General features: G+C 44.1%; 1 protein-coding gene across 11 annotated transcripts in view; it reads right to left on the bottom strand.

Moving 5' to 3' along the window:
* Positions 1 to 12,500, bottom strand: part of LOC125291559 (low-density lipoprotein receptor-related protein 1B-like) — a 344,912-nt gene that overhangs the window by 169,621 nt on the left and 162,791 nt on the right. For all 11 annotated transcript variants that reach the window (XR_007193020.1, XM_048238358.1, XM_048238347.1 and 8 more), the window contains 5 exons: positions 9,741 to 9,821; positions 8,896 to 9,066; positions 6,670 to 6,855; positions 3,709 to 3,909; positions 886 to 1,131 (listed from right to left, as the gene is read on the bottom strand). Coding sequence is in view for 10 of the 11 variants with exons in the window: in XM_048238358.1 (XP_048094315.1) it covers positions 886 to 1,131; positions 3,709 to 3,909; positions 6,670 to 6,855; positions 8,896 to 9,066; positions 9,741 to 9,821 (885 nt within the window). In the remaining variant the exon portion in view is untranslated. The remainder of the gene's footprint in view (positions 1 to 885; positions 1,132 to 3,708; positions 3,910 to 6,669; positions 6,856 to 8,895; positions 9,067 to 9,740; positions 9,822 to 12,500) is intronic.

Raw genomic sequence — 12,500 nt, 5'->3', positions numbered from 1 at the left:
GCGCTCAAAGGCCCTATGTGAGGAGGAGCCTTAATTCTAATATGTTGCTAAGTGCTACATGCGCGGGCTAGGCTACGAGAATTAGATTACGATCGGAGCCTCTGGAAGTTCCCTCGCAACAATAATGTTGAGATGTCGAGTTCAATTTTGGGCGGGTGAATTACACTGCTGGGTAATTACGTTACGGAGGCAACCACACCTACGCTAAAGCACTGCTTAGTTCTTTACCCTAGCGGGAGAGACCTCTCCTGCACAGCAGTAATGCTTGTGTCAATTAGCACAGATTAGAGGTATCTCGATTGATCTTGTGCCATTCCACATGATGTCTTAGAAATATCTGGTGTCAAGCAAAATCCAGTCAAGATATTGCAAGGTAAATCAGATTTGATTTGCTTGCAGGGTCAAGCATGACAGTTGACTCTTGCGATGGTTTACTGAGCGGTTATTAATAAATTGATGATGAAGATAAGTTCACTTCTAGCATCCCATTGAGTCCATATGAGAACAGGCAGAGAAGCAATATTAATTCTCAGGTTGCTGGAAGAGTCTTAAGCACTAAGCATGACACTGGCCAACTGAGCTGCTGCCTCAAGGCATGATTGTTGTAAACAAAGCTACTGATATCTCCAATAATGGGAGAATGTGTTGCACAGGACAAAGCATATTGTGTTTCCTTCTGTTCTGTGGGGAAAAACTAAATAATATTGGATTTCCTTAGATGACACAGACCTTGGGTAAAGCAACAATATATATAGCAGTGGGGTAAACACACACACACACACACACACACACACACACACACACACACACACACACACACACACACACACACACACGCACACAGGTTTGGTTCATGTCTGTCCCATAGTTATCCATTCCCTTCACCTGTGCTGTGGCAGCTCTCTCCATCCGGCCCCAGGCCCCAGCCCGGGTAGCAGGAGCACTTCACCACTGTCTTATGCTGCTCGCACCGCTGGCTGCACTTCAGGTGCCTGCTGCAGTAGTCCACCACTTCGCAACTGCGGTTGTCGGATCCAAGATGGAGGCCTGTGGGGCAGGAGCACACCGCCCCCTTGCCTGGGATAACGGAGCACTGGTGACTGCAGCCGCCATTGGCCTGCCTGCATTTGTCTGAGAGAAGGAGAGACATGGGGATTTTAGGGTTTTTTTGTGTGCTTTTGTTACAAATATTTATTTCTTAATGGGGGTTATTTTCTTCTCAGAATACGTTTGTTTCCTTTCCCATTGTTTTCATTGCCAAATTAAGATAAAATGTCAAACATCATTTTCTTTATACTTCATACCATTTTCCTCAATTTTACCAGGGCTATTGATAAATGTGAAGAACACTTTAGATATAGACCTACAATCTGCTGGTGGTAATGGGGAGTCAAGGACAGTGGAATATACAATGACGCTGTATAGACTGTATATATAGAACTATATATACAGTGTTGTACTATATATACAGTATGTTCTATATATACATGTACCATTCCCATGTCTTTGTAGCCGGGCAGAAGACAGCTAATCAAACAGACTGGCCAAGTGCTGCGCTAAAATATACATGCCAGGGGGACAGCGAAGCGAGAGCAACAATGTTGCATTATGGAGAATACTATGGCAGACTCTACAAGCCCAGAGTGAAATATCAGAGACTCTCACTATGGCTTTATTACAGCCAGACGTTCAAATGCTGAAGACCTCCAGCCGCAAAAGAACAGAAAAAATAAAACGGATAAAAATGTGTGGGATTTGCCTCGACCTGATAAGGAAATCAATCTTTGCTGTTTCCTTATCCTTTGCCCATTATATTTTAATGAAAACCTTTATTTCAAAGAAACTCTTTAGACTCCCTTTCTCTCTCTCTCTTTGCTGCTCAGCACCTCATCCACGTTAGAGAAAGATAGATCCGTGAGTGATGACATAAAAAGAATAAGATAAAAAAAATGTGATGGTGGGAGTAATATTGCCAAATGACACTGTGGCAAGGTCTCTCTGGAGACGATCCCCATTTCGGCGCCCCGGCAAGAAAGGAAATGAGTTCGCTCCACATGGGACCCCCCGTCCCCTCGGTCTGCCGCTGGGCCGGGCGGCACAGACTATCGCGGCCCATGGCTCCCCAAGGTGCCTGCGCTGGGAACCAATCCCACCAAATACACCCCCCCACACACACACACACACAAACACACACAAACACAATCAATCCACCCCTGATGCCCCCCCACCCTCATGCCTCTCATGCCTCCACTGTCCCCACTTGCACTCGGATCGTCTTCCAGACGCTAACGCCCTAAATTCGTCTGTGTCCCTGGACCATATTTCCCCCTGCTACGCAGCCCTTTGCTGCTGCTGTCAATGAATGATCCTCTCAAAAAAACAACAACCAGAGGAAAGCAGACAGCTCCACTGGCTCTGAATGTTCTCTAAAAGGGAGTGTTCAGTTCTTAGTTCTTGAAAGACTCTCTCTCTCTCTCTCTCTCTCTCAGTCCTCCTCCAGAAGGTCTAAAGCAAAACAACAGTCCAAACACAAGCACAAACACAAATACAATCACGGCCACCAGTATTGCAGTGATGTGTTCTTCTTTCTCAGACAGGAGATACATTTTTTTTCTCTACACCCCTGAGGCCACTAGCTGCATTCAAGGCCTCTTTGGGAAACTGAACAGAGAATAGAGGCTCTATATTTATTTAATTATTTACCTATTCAGTACCACCATCACTCTTTCCACCTTGCGAGCAAACACTTTGATTCACTGTGGCATATCAGTGTAAACATACAGTCATAAGTATAAGACCACTTTGTCAAATAGTATTGAGTACTTTTGTGTGTGTACTTTGAGCCTTCCCATATCTGTTGGTAACAAAGCCTTTCCTGGACATGCTTCAGAGCCTTGGCACAGGAGGTATCTATTTCAATGCATTTCCCAGCAACCTGCTTAAGCTCCATTTGAACGGGTGTAATCTTATTTTGTGTGTTATCATTCATTAAACAAGATTAACACTAAGTAGCAAATTGAAATTATGCAAATCCAATAAGGTTTTTTAGACACAGATCGACCGACAATAATCATGGCATCCCTAAATATTATGATAGGCTTTCATAAATACCCATGCAATAAAAAAGACATTAAAATATTCACTCTCCATTCCCAGGCTTACCATGGGCCATGGAGCAGGACATTCATATAAGGCAAACCATAAGAGGGTTCATATGACTCAATTTGTGCACATATTGTAACCTAATGCTTTTCGTAATTGTCTGGTTTTCATAAATAGGCACATGAACAGGTGACTGCAAAATTGTCCACCATTTATTAAGAGCAGTTAATTAGGTTATAGTTCCTTAGCTTAAAAGCATAACTTAGGTTATGATGGCAGAGTGATCACCCATTTAACAATAACTATCTGAATCAGTGTTGAAAACAATCATCAGGACAAAAGCACAATTCAGACAAACTTATATTATGGAAGAGGTGTTTGGAAACTAAAACTAATTGACAGCCAATTCCCATTCTGTTAGCCACCACAGGATAGACTTTGATGAGGGGTACTTAGCAGAGCTCTTCAGGATAGCCCAGCTATTATCTCCATAGAAATCCTGCCAATGTGTCAGTTCTCCAAACTGGAACATCTGGCTTGTTAAAGAACCAGTGGAGAACTGTCAGCCCCCGCCAGTGTCTGACTTCCTGTTTTTCATCGACGTACCACAGAAGGGGCCTTCGTCTGATTGGTCGGCGCAGTCCCTCCTGCCGTCGCAGATCTTCTCAGGGGGCAGGCAGGAGGAGGTGTCGTTGGCGCAGGGGTGCCCGGGAGGCTTGCAGATGGCATCGCTGCACGCCTCCTCGTCCGAGCGGTCCTCGCAGTCGCTGTCGCCGTCGCACACCCAGCTCTTGCTGATGCACTTCCCTGGGGAGGGCGGGGACAACATCTCGAAGTTAGCTGAGCTGAGGCTTATCAAACTCCACACACACACACACACACACACACACACACACACACACACACACACACACACACACACACACACAAAAACATTTTGATGCCACCTCATCTAATATACCACACTCAGGGTGAGACAACAACGACGATCCAGAAACAGCTGGGGAGATCTAGAGTGGAAAGAACTGTCTGTTACACTGTGGATAACCGCACACAGAAACACACACACACACACACACACACAAACACACATACACACACACACACACAAAACAAACACACATACATACAGACGCACACGTACACACACACACACACACAGAGAAAAGGGCCGGTAAAAGCACATTTCGGATGACATTTACTGAGATTTCCCTCTTACCACAGATGAAATCAAGTCAGCTAATCGATCAATAATCATTCTGTTGACCAAAACAACAAAAAACAATGATAGAAATGGATGTATACACATGTAGGCCTACAGTCACACAGCCACAACGTACAAGCACACATACATTCACAACCATCTGGAAAATGTGATTTTGTTTATCAGCAAGAGCAGGAGATGCTAAGAAAGGGGGCTGCAGCTTGACCATTCATAATTCATCACAGAGAGTAAAGAAAGTGACCGTGTCTATCCCTTAGCTCGGATGGAGCAAACGGAGATGTGCTGAAATTAGCGTTTTGATGGGAAGATTAATCAGTAAGATTTTCCCAGACAGGTCTGCTTACTGAAAGCTACCACTAAGATCAAAAGAACATGCAAGCATTTTTCCTCCTACTCATCTTAGATCTAAGAAAGATGATTTGCCATCAAGCGTTTTTTTTCAATGGTCCGTTAAAGGTGGAGGCTGCTGCTAAAACATTTCACAACATCAAACGAAGCAAGAACAAAAACAGCACCGAAAAAAATAAAATAATGAAAGTGGAGGTCTTAAATGATGATGATGGTTGATGTCTCTTTTCATGACACCCAACTACAATTAGGGCCATCTGCAACATCAAAGCACTTGGCTCCGAATGATTTTACAAGTGGCTGGTTCGGAGGCAAAAAAAACTCCACCGAAAGGAGTATCTTGTCAAAACACAGGTCTATTTCAGAGCAAGCATGCAATCACCACACGCTATGGAAAGCACATATTACACATTTCCATATTTCATATGAGGAGTAGACTAAAGCACAACACGTGCACTAAAATCTTCACCTTTCAGGTTGGTGATCACGGTGAGTGAGATGCCAGGATGCAACCTCCTGTGCACACCTGCAGATGATGAAGAATCATTGTGCCTGATGCCGCTTCGACTCATTGGGCCTAATGCTGAATAATAAATGGATGCCTTTCATGTGCAATGTGATATTTTTTGCCCTTTGTCTGATAGCTTTTGACATATTAAATGAGACTTCCTGCTGTCTCACAGCACTCTATGCCTGACAAATAGTTGTGTTGTAATGGGAGGGGTGAGGGGAGGGGGGGAGCTTAGAAATGGTAATATCAGTCATCGTAAAGGTCATAATGTCAGCTGAGACAAACCACAGCTTTGCCTGAGCTGAGAGAGGCAGATTCAGGCTTGTTCGCGGGGACACATGCGATTCATGGTGGCGGGTGTGGACGTGGTAGACTAACACAAACAACCTCTTTGAGTATATCTGCTCTCGGCAGTTTCTTAAGGCAACACTGGCCTTCTGTTCCATCTCGCTTTCTTTTCATGTTCCGCGGCATACGCGTGAACTGTGCTGAGATATAAAACTGCCGGAACGTACAGACTCGCTGAAAAGTGCATGCGTGCGTGCTTGTGCCTCAAGAATAATTTCTGCAAAATGTTTCGGGACAGGCCGAGGTGAAAATTTCTCCGTCGGATCAATAATCTTTTCAGCTGCCGGCACACTGGAGGAATCTCAAAAGCCCCCCGCACCCCGGCGAGGATTCCGAGCACGCTACACGAGGCTGCCAGGGGAGTGGACGAAGCCGGAGAATACAAATAAACCCTGGGTTTATTCCCCCATGGTGCATTGCGTGTGAAGCCTAGATAATGCAACATCATGCAGCACGGAACATGTCCAGTGATTGAAATCTCCAGCCGAGGGGAAAAGGAAAGAAAAAAAAAAAAGAGATATGGAAATTAATTCACTGGCTCGAGGTTTGCCCGAGGAATATGAATACAAATATATCACTACAAGTGGAAAATAGAGACAGGCTTCCCATCAGCAGTCACACGACCCGGCATGTTAGAGGCTCGAGAACATGTGTTCCCCTCAACACTCTCTGATATCTGTGAATGCAGTGGGAACACTCTCCCTGAGCCTTTCCTGACATTCCTAGATGCTATCAGGCTGCCTGTGTATAACTATGTAATAAACATGCCATTGCAGATGATAAATACTTCCATTAGTGGTTCTGAGAATACTTGCTTTGTGAAATAATAGTGTTCGGTAACCATCTTCATATCTTTGCAATACATTAATGCAAAGCAATGAAAAACTGCATTTTAATCTACTTTACATACACTATAAATGTGTGTTATTCTTGAATTGTAATTAATAGCAATAACAAATAATTAATTGTATTAATAGCAGTATTATTCTATTTACTGCTATTGTTTTTGACATTTAATTTTCGGGCTATGGGTATTAACATTTTAGTAAGGGTGCAACGTTGAGGAGCCGATATCCCAGAAGAAATGCACTCACTGTGCTATGAAATGAGCTTTGCTCTGGTCCAGGCCACTCACCTGTGCTCTTGCAGGTGAACTTGGCAACAGGGTCGCACATCCTCCTGGTACCCTGGCAGTTGGTCTCGTCGCTGCCGTCCTCGCAATCCTTGTCTCCATCGCAGCGCCAGCGCTCCGGGATGCACGTCTCGTCGGCACGGCAATGGAACTCCTCCTCGCTGCACTCCACCACCATGGGGGGCAAGGCTGCGACCATGACAACAACAGCAACAACAACAACAACAGTGTCAACATCAACGACACCGAGCAGAGCAGATTCCGGCTCCTCAACGACGTGTCACGCTGGCGTGACTCGACACGACACTGCCAGCAGGTGACATTTTGCTGTTATCTGACCTTGCACCGCAACACTGAGCAAGCCAACACGATTACAACAGAGCGCATGTCGGAGATGCATAGGTCAAGTGTGGCGGCCATGATTGTCTCTGATAGGTCCTGGCCCTTTTTCTAGCGCATCAGAATCACTGCGGGCCCGTGCCTTTCTGTCCTCTCCAGCCACCGCCTTCTCTCACGTCTCAGTTAAGAGCCAGACGCCACATTCCTACCAGACAGACGCTGTGCTCTGCGTTGTGCTCTCTGTTTGATTTTTCTTCTTCTTTCTCGAGTTGGCTGATGTGGAAGCTCTCCCCCTCCAGCTGAGAGGCCCAGCGGCAGGGCCTTAGACTGGCAGCCAGGACCCCTTTCTCTCTCTCTCTCTCATGTGGAGCTGGCCGGAACCCCCCTGGGATTTTGGGGCACCAGAGAGGGCCTTCCGTCAGTGGTCGGGCTTGATGAATGGCTTCCTCATTTCAGTGACAAGCCAGCCAGCGGAAAGCGGAAAGCCTTACAGATCTCCACTCAGCCTTCAGAGGTAATTACAACAGATAACACGAATCTGGTGTAACACGAATAATCTTCAAATCTGGTGGTGGGCTGCACACACACACACACACACACACACACACACATTCCTACTCTCCCTCACACACACACACACACACAAACATAGACTTTCTCCCTCCCTCTCTCTCACTCTCCACAGTCTCTCTTGTACAAACCAAGAAATAGGATCAGATCCCCATGAGTAAGGAGAGAGTAAAGTTTGAGACCCATTTTATTCTAACTGAGGGACAGTGATGCAGTAATCATGGCCAATCTTATAATGCATATAATTATACATTTCTATCATTGCTCTCTAAACAGTAATTTGTAAATTCTGTTATTATTTATCTTAATCTTTAATATCTTAATATGTTAAGTATCACTCATTCTGCACTCCAGAAACCCTGCTTATGGGCCCACTCATACATATGAATGGATGTCATTTGGCATGCTGGTCCCTGGGAGAGAATGCTCACATTTTTATAAATATACACTTTAAATATTACATATAAGCAATTATGTATGTATGGGTGAGGTAAGATGCAATGTTCTGCTGAGAGCTTCAGTGTGGCTCTAAGTGTAAGATCGGAGAGCTTGAAGTAAAGTTGTTGGACAAGCTTCTGTAACTCTGTAAAACTTTCAGTGGTTCTGACCCTTGTCCTAAAATACAGTACACAGAAAAAAATCAATCATCAAGTTACAACTGCTTGAATTGTTAAGGGATCAAAGCTGTAAATATTTTATCAGAAGCCGCATGCTCATGGCCAATTCATGACACATTCAAGTCATTCTGAGGATACGATGTCTTAATTATAACATGCTGATGGATCCAAAAGCACAACACAGCAACTCTCTCCTTACCTCAAGCACAAGGCTGCAAAGTCAATACAAAAGGCAGCAAAACTACTAGCAACTGTTTCTAGGTAAAAATATCTAAAAATATCCACTATTTCCAGCCCAAAATGGACTGTATAGTGTTATAACATGTAAGATTGTGTCCTCTACTGAAAAACAGGTATTTTGGGGAAATAATGGGACATTTTTATATATTTTTTCCCACACAAATCCCATGCACACTATCCTATTTCTGTCTTGCTTCATCTTGGGGATTCCAAACCCCTGATATATTAAAACTGCACTGCACTAAAACTGCAAGTTTTGGTCTACAACTGGCAGGGTTGCTATGTTAAAGGCATGGGAAACCATGCAGACACCATCCAAAACCTTCTAGGCACTGAGTTTCCTAAAATGTTTACTGGTGTCTATATTTGGCCATATACTACGCAAAGTGTTGCATAATCCTGCTTTAGCAAACCTATAAGGAAGTGGAATGGACAGGACTTGACTGAGTAAGGGTACACGCACCAGGCATGGCGCCAGAGCAGGTGGCGTTCTCGTCGCTGAAGTCGCCACAGTCGTTGTCTCCGTCGCAGGCCCAGTTGTTGGGGATGCAGCGTCCACTGGTGCAGCGGAACTGAGTGTTGGAGCAGGACTGAGCGCAGTCCGCTTCGTCACTGCCGTCGCCGCAGTCGTCATCTGCAGCACAGGGAACAGCCGACAGAGGTCACTTAAGGTCAGAGCAACAGAGGTCACTTAAGGTCAGAGCAGGGCCACATCCAGTACAGTGCCAGCCAATGGCTCGACTAGATTCACAAGTCAGATAGTCAAATGGAATGAATCACAAGCCAACAAATCGCTAGACTAGACTCACCAGCCACCCAATCATTGGACACCATTTGCTGGCCAGCAAGTCACTAGACTCTGTTCATTAGCCAGTCAGTTAGTGGACAAGTCGCTAGACTAGACATACTAGCCAGCCTGCACTTGTTTTAGCCAGATACATTTTGTCAGATTTGTAATGAAATAAACATTGGCAATAGAGTTATTATAATAATCTGCCACTAAGCAAATATATCTATATTTAGCTCAGTTTTAAAATTGCCCATAACCCTTGTGTGCAGGAGTATCCTGAGGTAACTGTGATTAAACTCAAGGCCAGACAACAACAAAAGAACGGTCATTTAGCACATTTATCTTGCAGAGAGAGAGACTCACCGGAGCCACCTACCAATTTCTCTCAATTTCTCTTTTTTAATATATATATATACACACATTTGGATGCTTGGAAAGAGGGTGCTTATGCCTGGATGAGAGTAAAGGATAGATTAGTGCTAAACGGGGTGAGATCCAGTCACGCTGTTCAGACCCACCTGAATCGCAGTGCCATTTCACACTGATGCACCTTCCGTTGGCACAGCTGAGCTGGGTGAGTGGGTCGCATGTAGGGAACACTGTGAGAGAGAGAGAGAGAGAGAGAGAGAGAGAGAGGGAGAGAGAGAGGAATAGGAATTAGAAACCAGCTCATAACTGACAGTATAACCCTCCCCGTCCTGTGCATAGACCAAACCAATACATCACTGTCTGCTTGACGAACATTCAGAACAAGGCCATTTTTCATTTGTCATTTTTTCCCTTCGTCTTCGTCTGGTCCTCTGTACACCTTGAAAGATGGAGGAAGAAGTTTATTCTGTCATAAGTTGGTTTGCCATGCTAACCGATTGCATTCAGAAGTTCTCTTTGTCCTCTGTTGAGTCCATTATCTCGATGAATTCGACTAGTAGTTTGACCAATGGGCCATATGTTTAGCTGGTCAAGGGAGGGGTGGACAGACATGATGGTTGCCGCTATATTACTTTGTTGATTTATGTGTCTTGAAACACAGTAAATAAACAGTAAATAAACAAGGGGAAACAAATAAATGATGGGCTGCTGAGCTTCACTTCATGCAGTCTCTGGTAAACAAAGTACCTCTAAGGTCAGGTGAAATGTCAACTTGAATTATTGGTGTTTTTAAAGCAAAGCAAATAACACAGCAAGCACCTCTGGCATTTACTGAAAACCAGACAATGCTAAATTTAAACTGCATTGGGAGTCCCTAATTTAAACACAGTACAACATGGTTCTCATGGATTTTCAACCCAAATACATACCGTAGGCTAAACATTTACCAAGTTAGAGGATCAATGCATTCCTCTTCTATTTACACTGACTTAATAATGATAGTACATATCTATTTGTAGATTATTATTATTATTATTATTATTATTATTATTATTATTATTATTATTATTACTTATTATAAGTATAATATATTTACTTGATATTGATTACAGATACACAGAGCCCTTTAACATATCATTATATACTATTAGTAACATTGAAATAATAATAATAAAAATATATTTACAAATGTCATGGAATCTGAAAAAAAGAAAAACAAATTAATGCATTAATGCTGAGTGATCGGCAAGTGCAACAAGGGTAAACAAGTCTTCATTGCATTTCACATGAGCAAGTAGTAAGCCATCACAGGGCATTGTGCCACTGGTAATAAGTGTACTAAGGCTCTTAAGGTTGAAGTGACTTAGCGTGCTATGAATTATGAATGAGCCGTAAATCCGAACATGTGTTTGTGGCACTTCCTACTCTGTGTGGTTTTCTTAAGGAGCCACATCCTCTCTGCCATTCTTCTGGTGGGGGAACGAGCCCATTGAAATGCTAGGGCCCTGCAGGGAGCATATGCTAAATGCATGTAAATGGGGGAATTATGCCACACACATGCTAATGCGCTGTGCTAAAGGCTAAAAATAAAGCGCACAGATCACCTCACGCCTCGTGCCGTACGTTTGGAGTTGCTTCAAGGTTGAGTGGAGGAGCACACGACTTGAACATCAAAGGGGTTGAAAAAAAAAAACCTGAAGCTTAAAGCACCTAAAAAAAGGTAGGATGTGGAATAATGTCCCGGTAGATATTTTAAAATTGGTGCTTGTGCAGCAAGAGATGCAATGTAATAGCAGACCCATCAACAGTGCAGCGATCAGCACGACTGTTGCAGGCTTCCCTGACGCCAAGTTCCTGGCATAGCATTACTTCACAATCTGGACACAACGTCCAAAGAAACAGTGGCCACGTCCATCAGCCCAAACAAGCTCACACCTCAGTAATTAGCCAGTATAGTTGCTTGTTAATTGTCCCCATGGGGTCAAGGACTTGCACTGAAAGATACTTCCTCCTACGTGCTCTTGATGGATGCCTTATGGCCAAGCCGAGAGTCCAATTATAGTGCACGCCTATGCGGGCTCCATCGTTCCCTCACAATAAAAACAACTGCCAATCAAACTTAATAGCATTTCTGCACTGGATTTCTGTCCCTGCATACTGTTCTCTTGTTGTTTTATTTGCAGGACATACCTCACTGTCAAGAAGGTGTGTAAGAATTTTTAACCGTATGATGAAGAGGATATTTCAGGATGGAATGGAAATGGAAAATCCAGGCTGGTTGTTACCCTGGAAATCCAGAGTTCTCGCGATAGCACAATTTGAATTTGCTCAGCGAGTCACTTTGGAGATGAGTAACGATGCTCATTACCTACAGTATGCCCATGAAGCCAAGCTGCACCAGTCACATCGGTGTATCTGATATAGGCGGGCCAGAGGCGAGCTAAACAGATGTTGACAGCGCTGCAACGTCGAAGTCCGGAATCAGTTAGTAAACATTGGTTGTAGTGTTATCTAACTGCGTGCAGTGATATTTTCAAATGCATGCTTGTTGCTGCCCCTCGAGTTGGGCCATTTTCATTACTCGTAGCCAGACCCTTAATCTTTTGGATTTGGGTCTGGATTTCCAGGATAGCTGGTTGTTGCAAATGTAGTAGTAAGTAAGTCTCCCCCAGTACACACGCACACACACACGCACACACACACGCACGCGCACACACACACACACACACGCACACACACACACACACACACACACACACACACACACACACACACACACACACACACTGAGAGAAAGAGATGAAGAGAACGGTGCAGAGGCAAAGCAGGAAGAAGTGGAGGGGGGGCCATGGGGCTTTCTTTATGAAGAATTCAGCACCTATAAAATGGCATAATACACAGGAGAGTCT

The sequence above is a fragment of the Alosa alosa genome, chromosome 3 (assembly GCF_017589495.1).
Source record: "Alosa alosa isolate M-15738 ecotype Scorff River chromosome 3, AALO_Geno_1.1, whole genome shotgun sequence".
NCBI classification, from domain to species: Eukaryota; Metazoa; Chordata; class Actinopteri; order Clupeiformes; family Clupeidae; genus Alosa; species Alosa alosa.
Note: the sequence above shows the minus strand (reverse complement) of the source record. Positions and strands in the feature narration are given on the sequence as shown.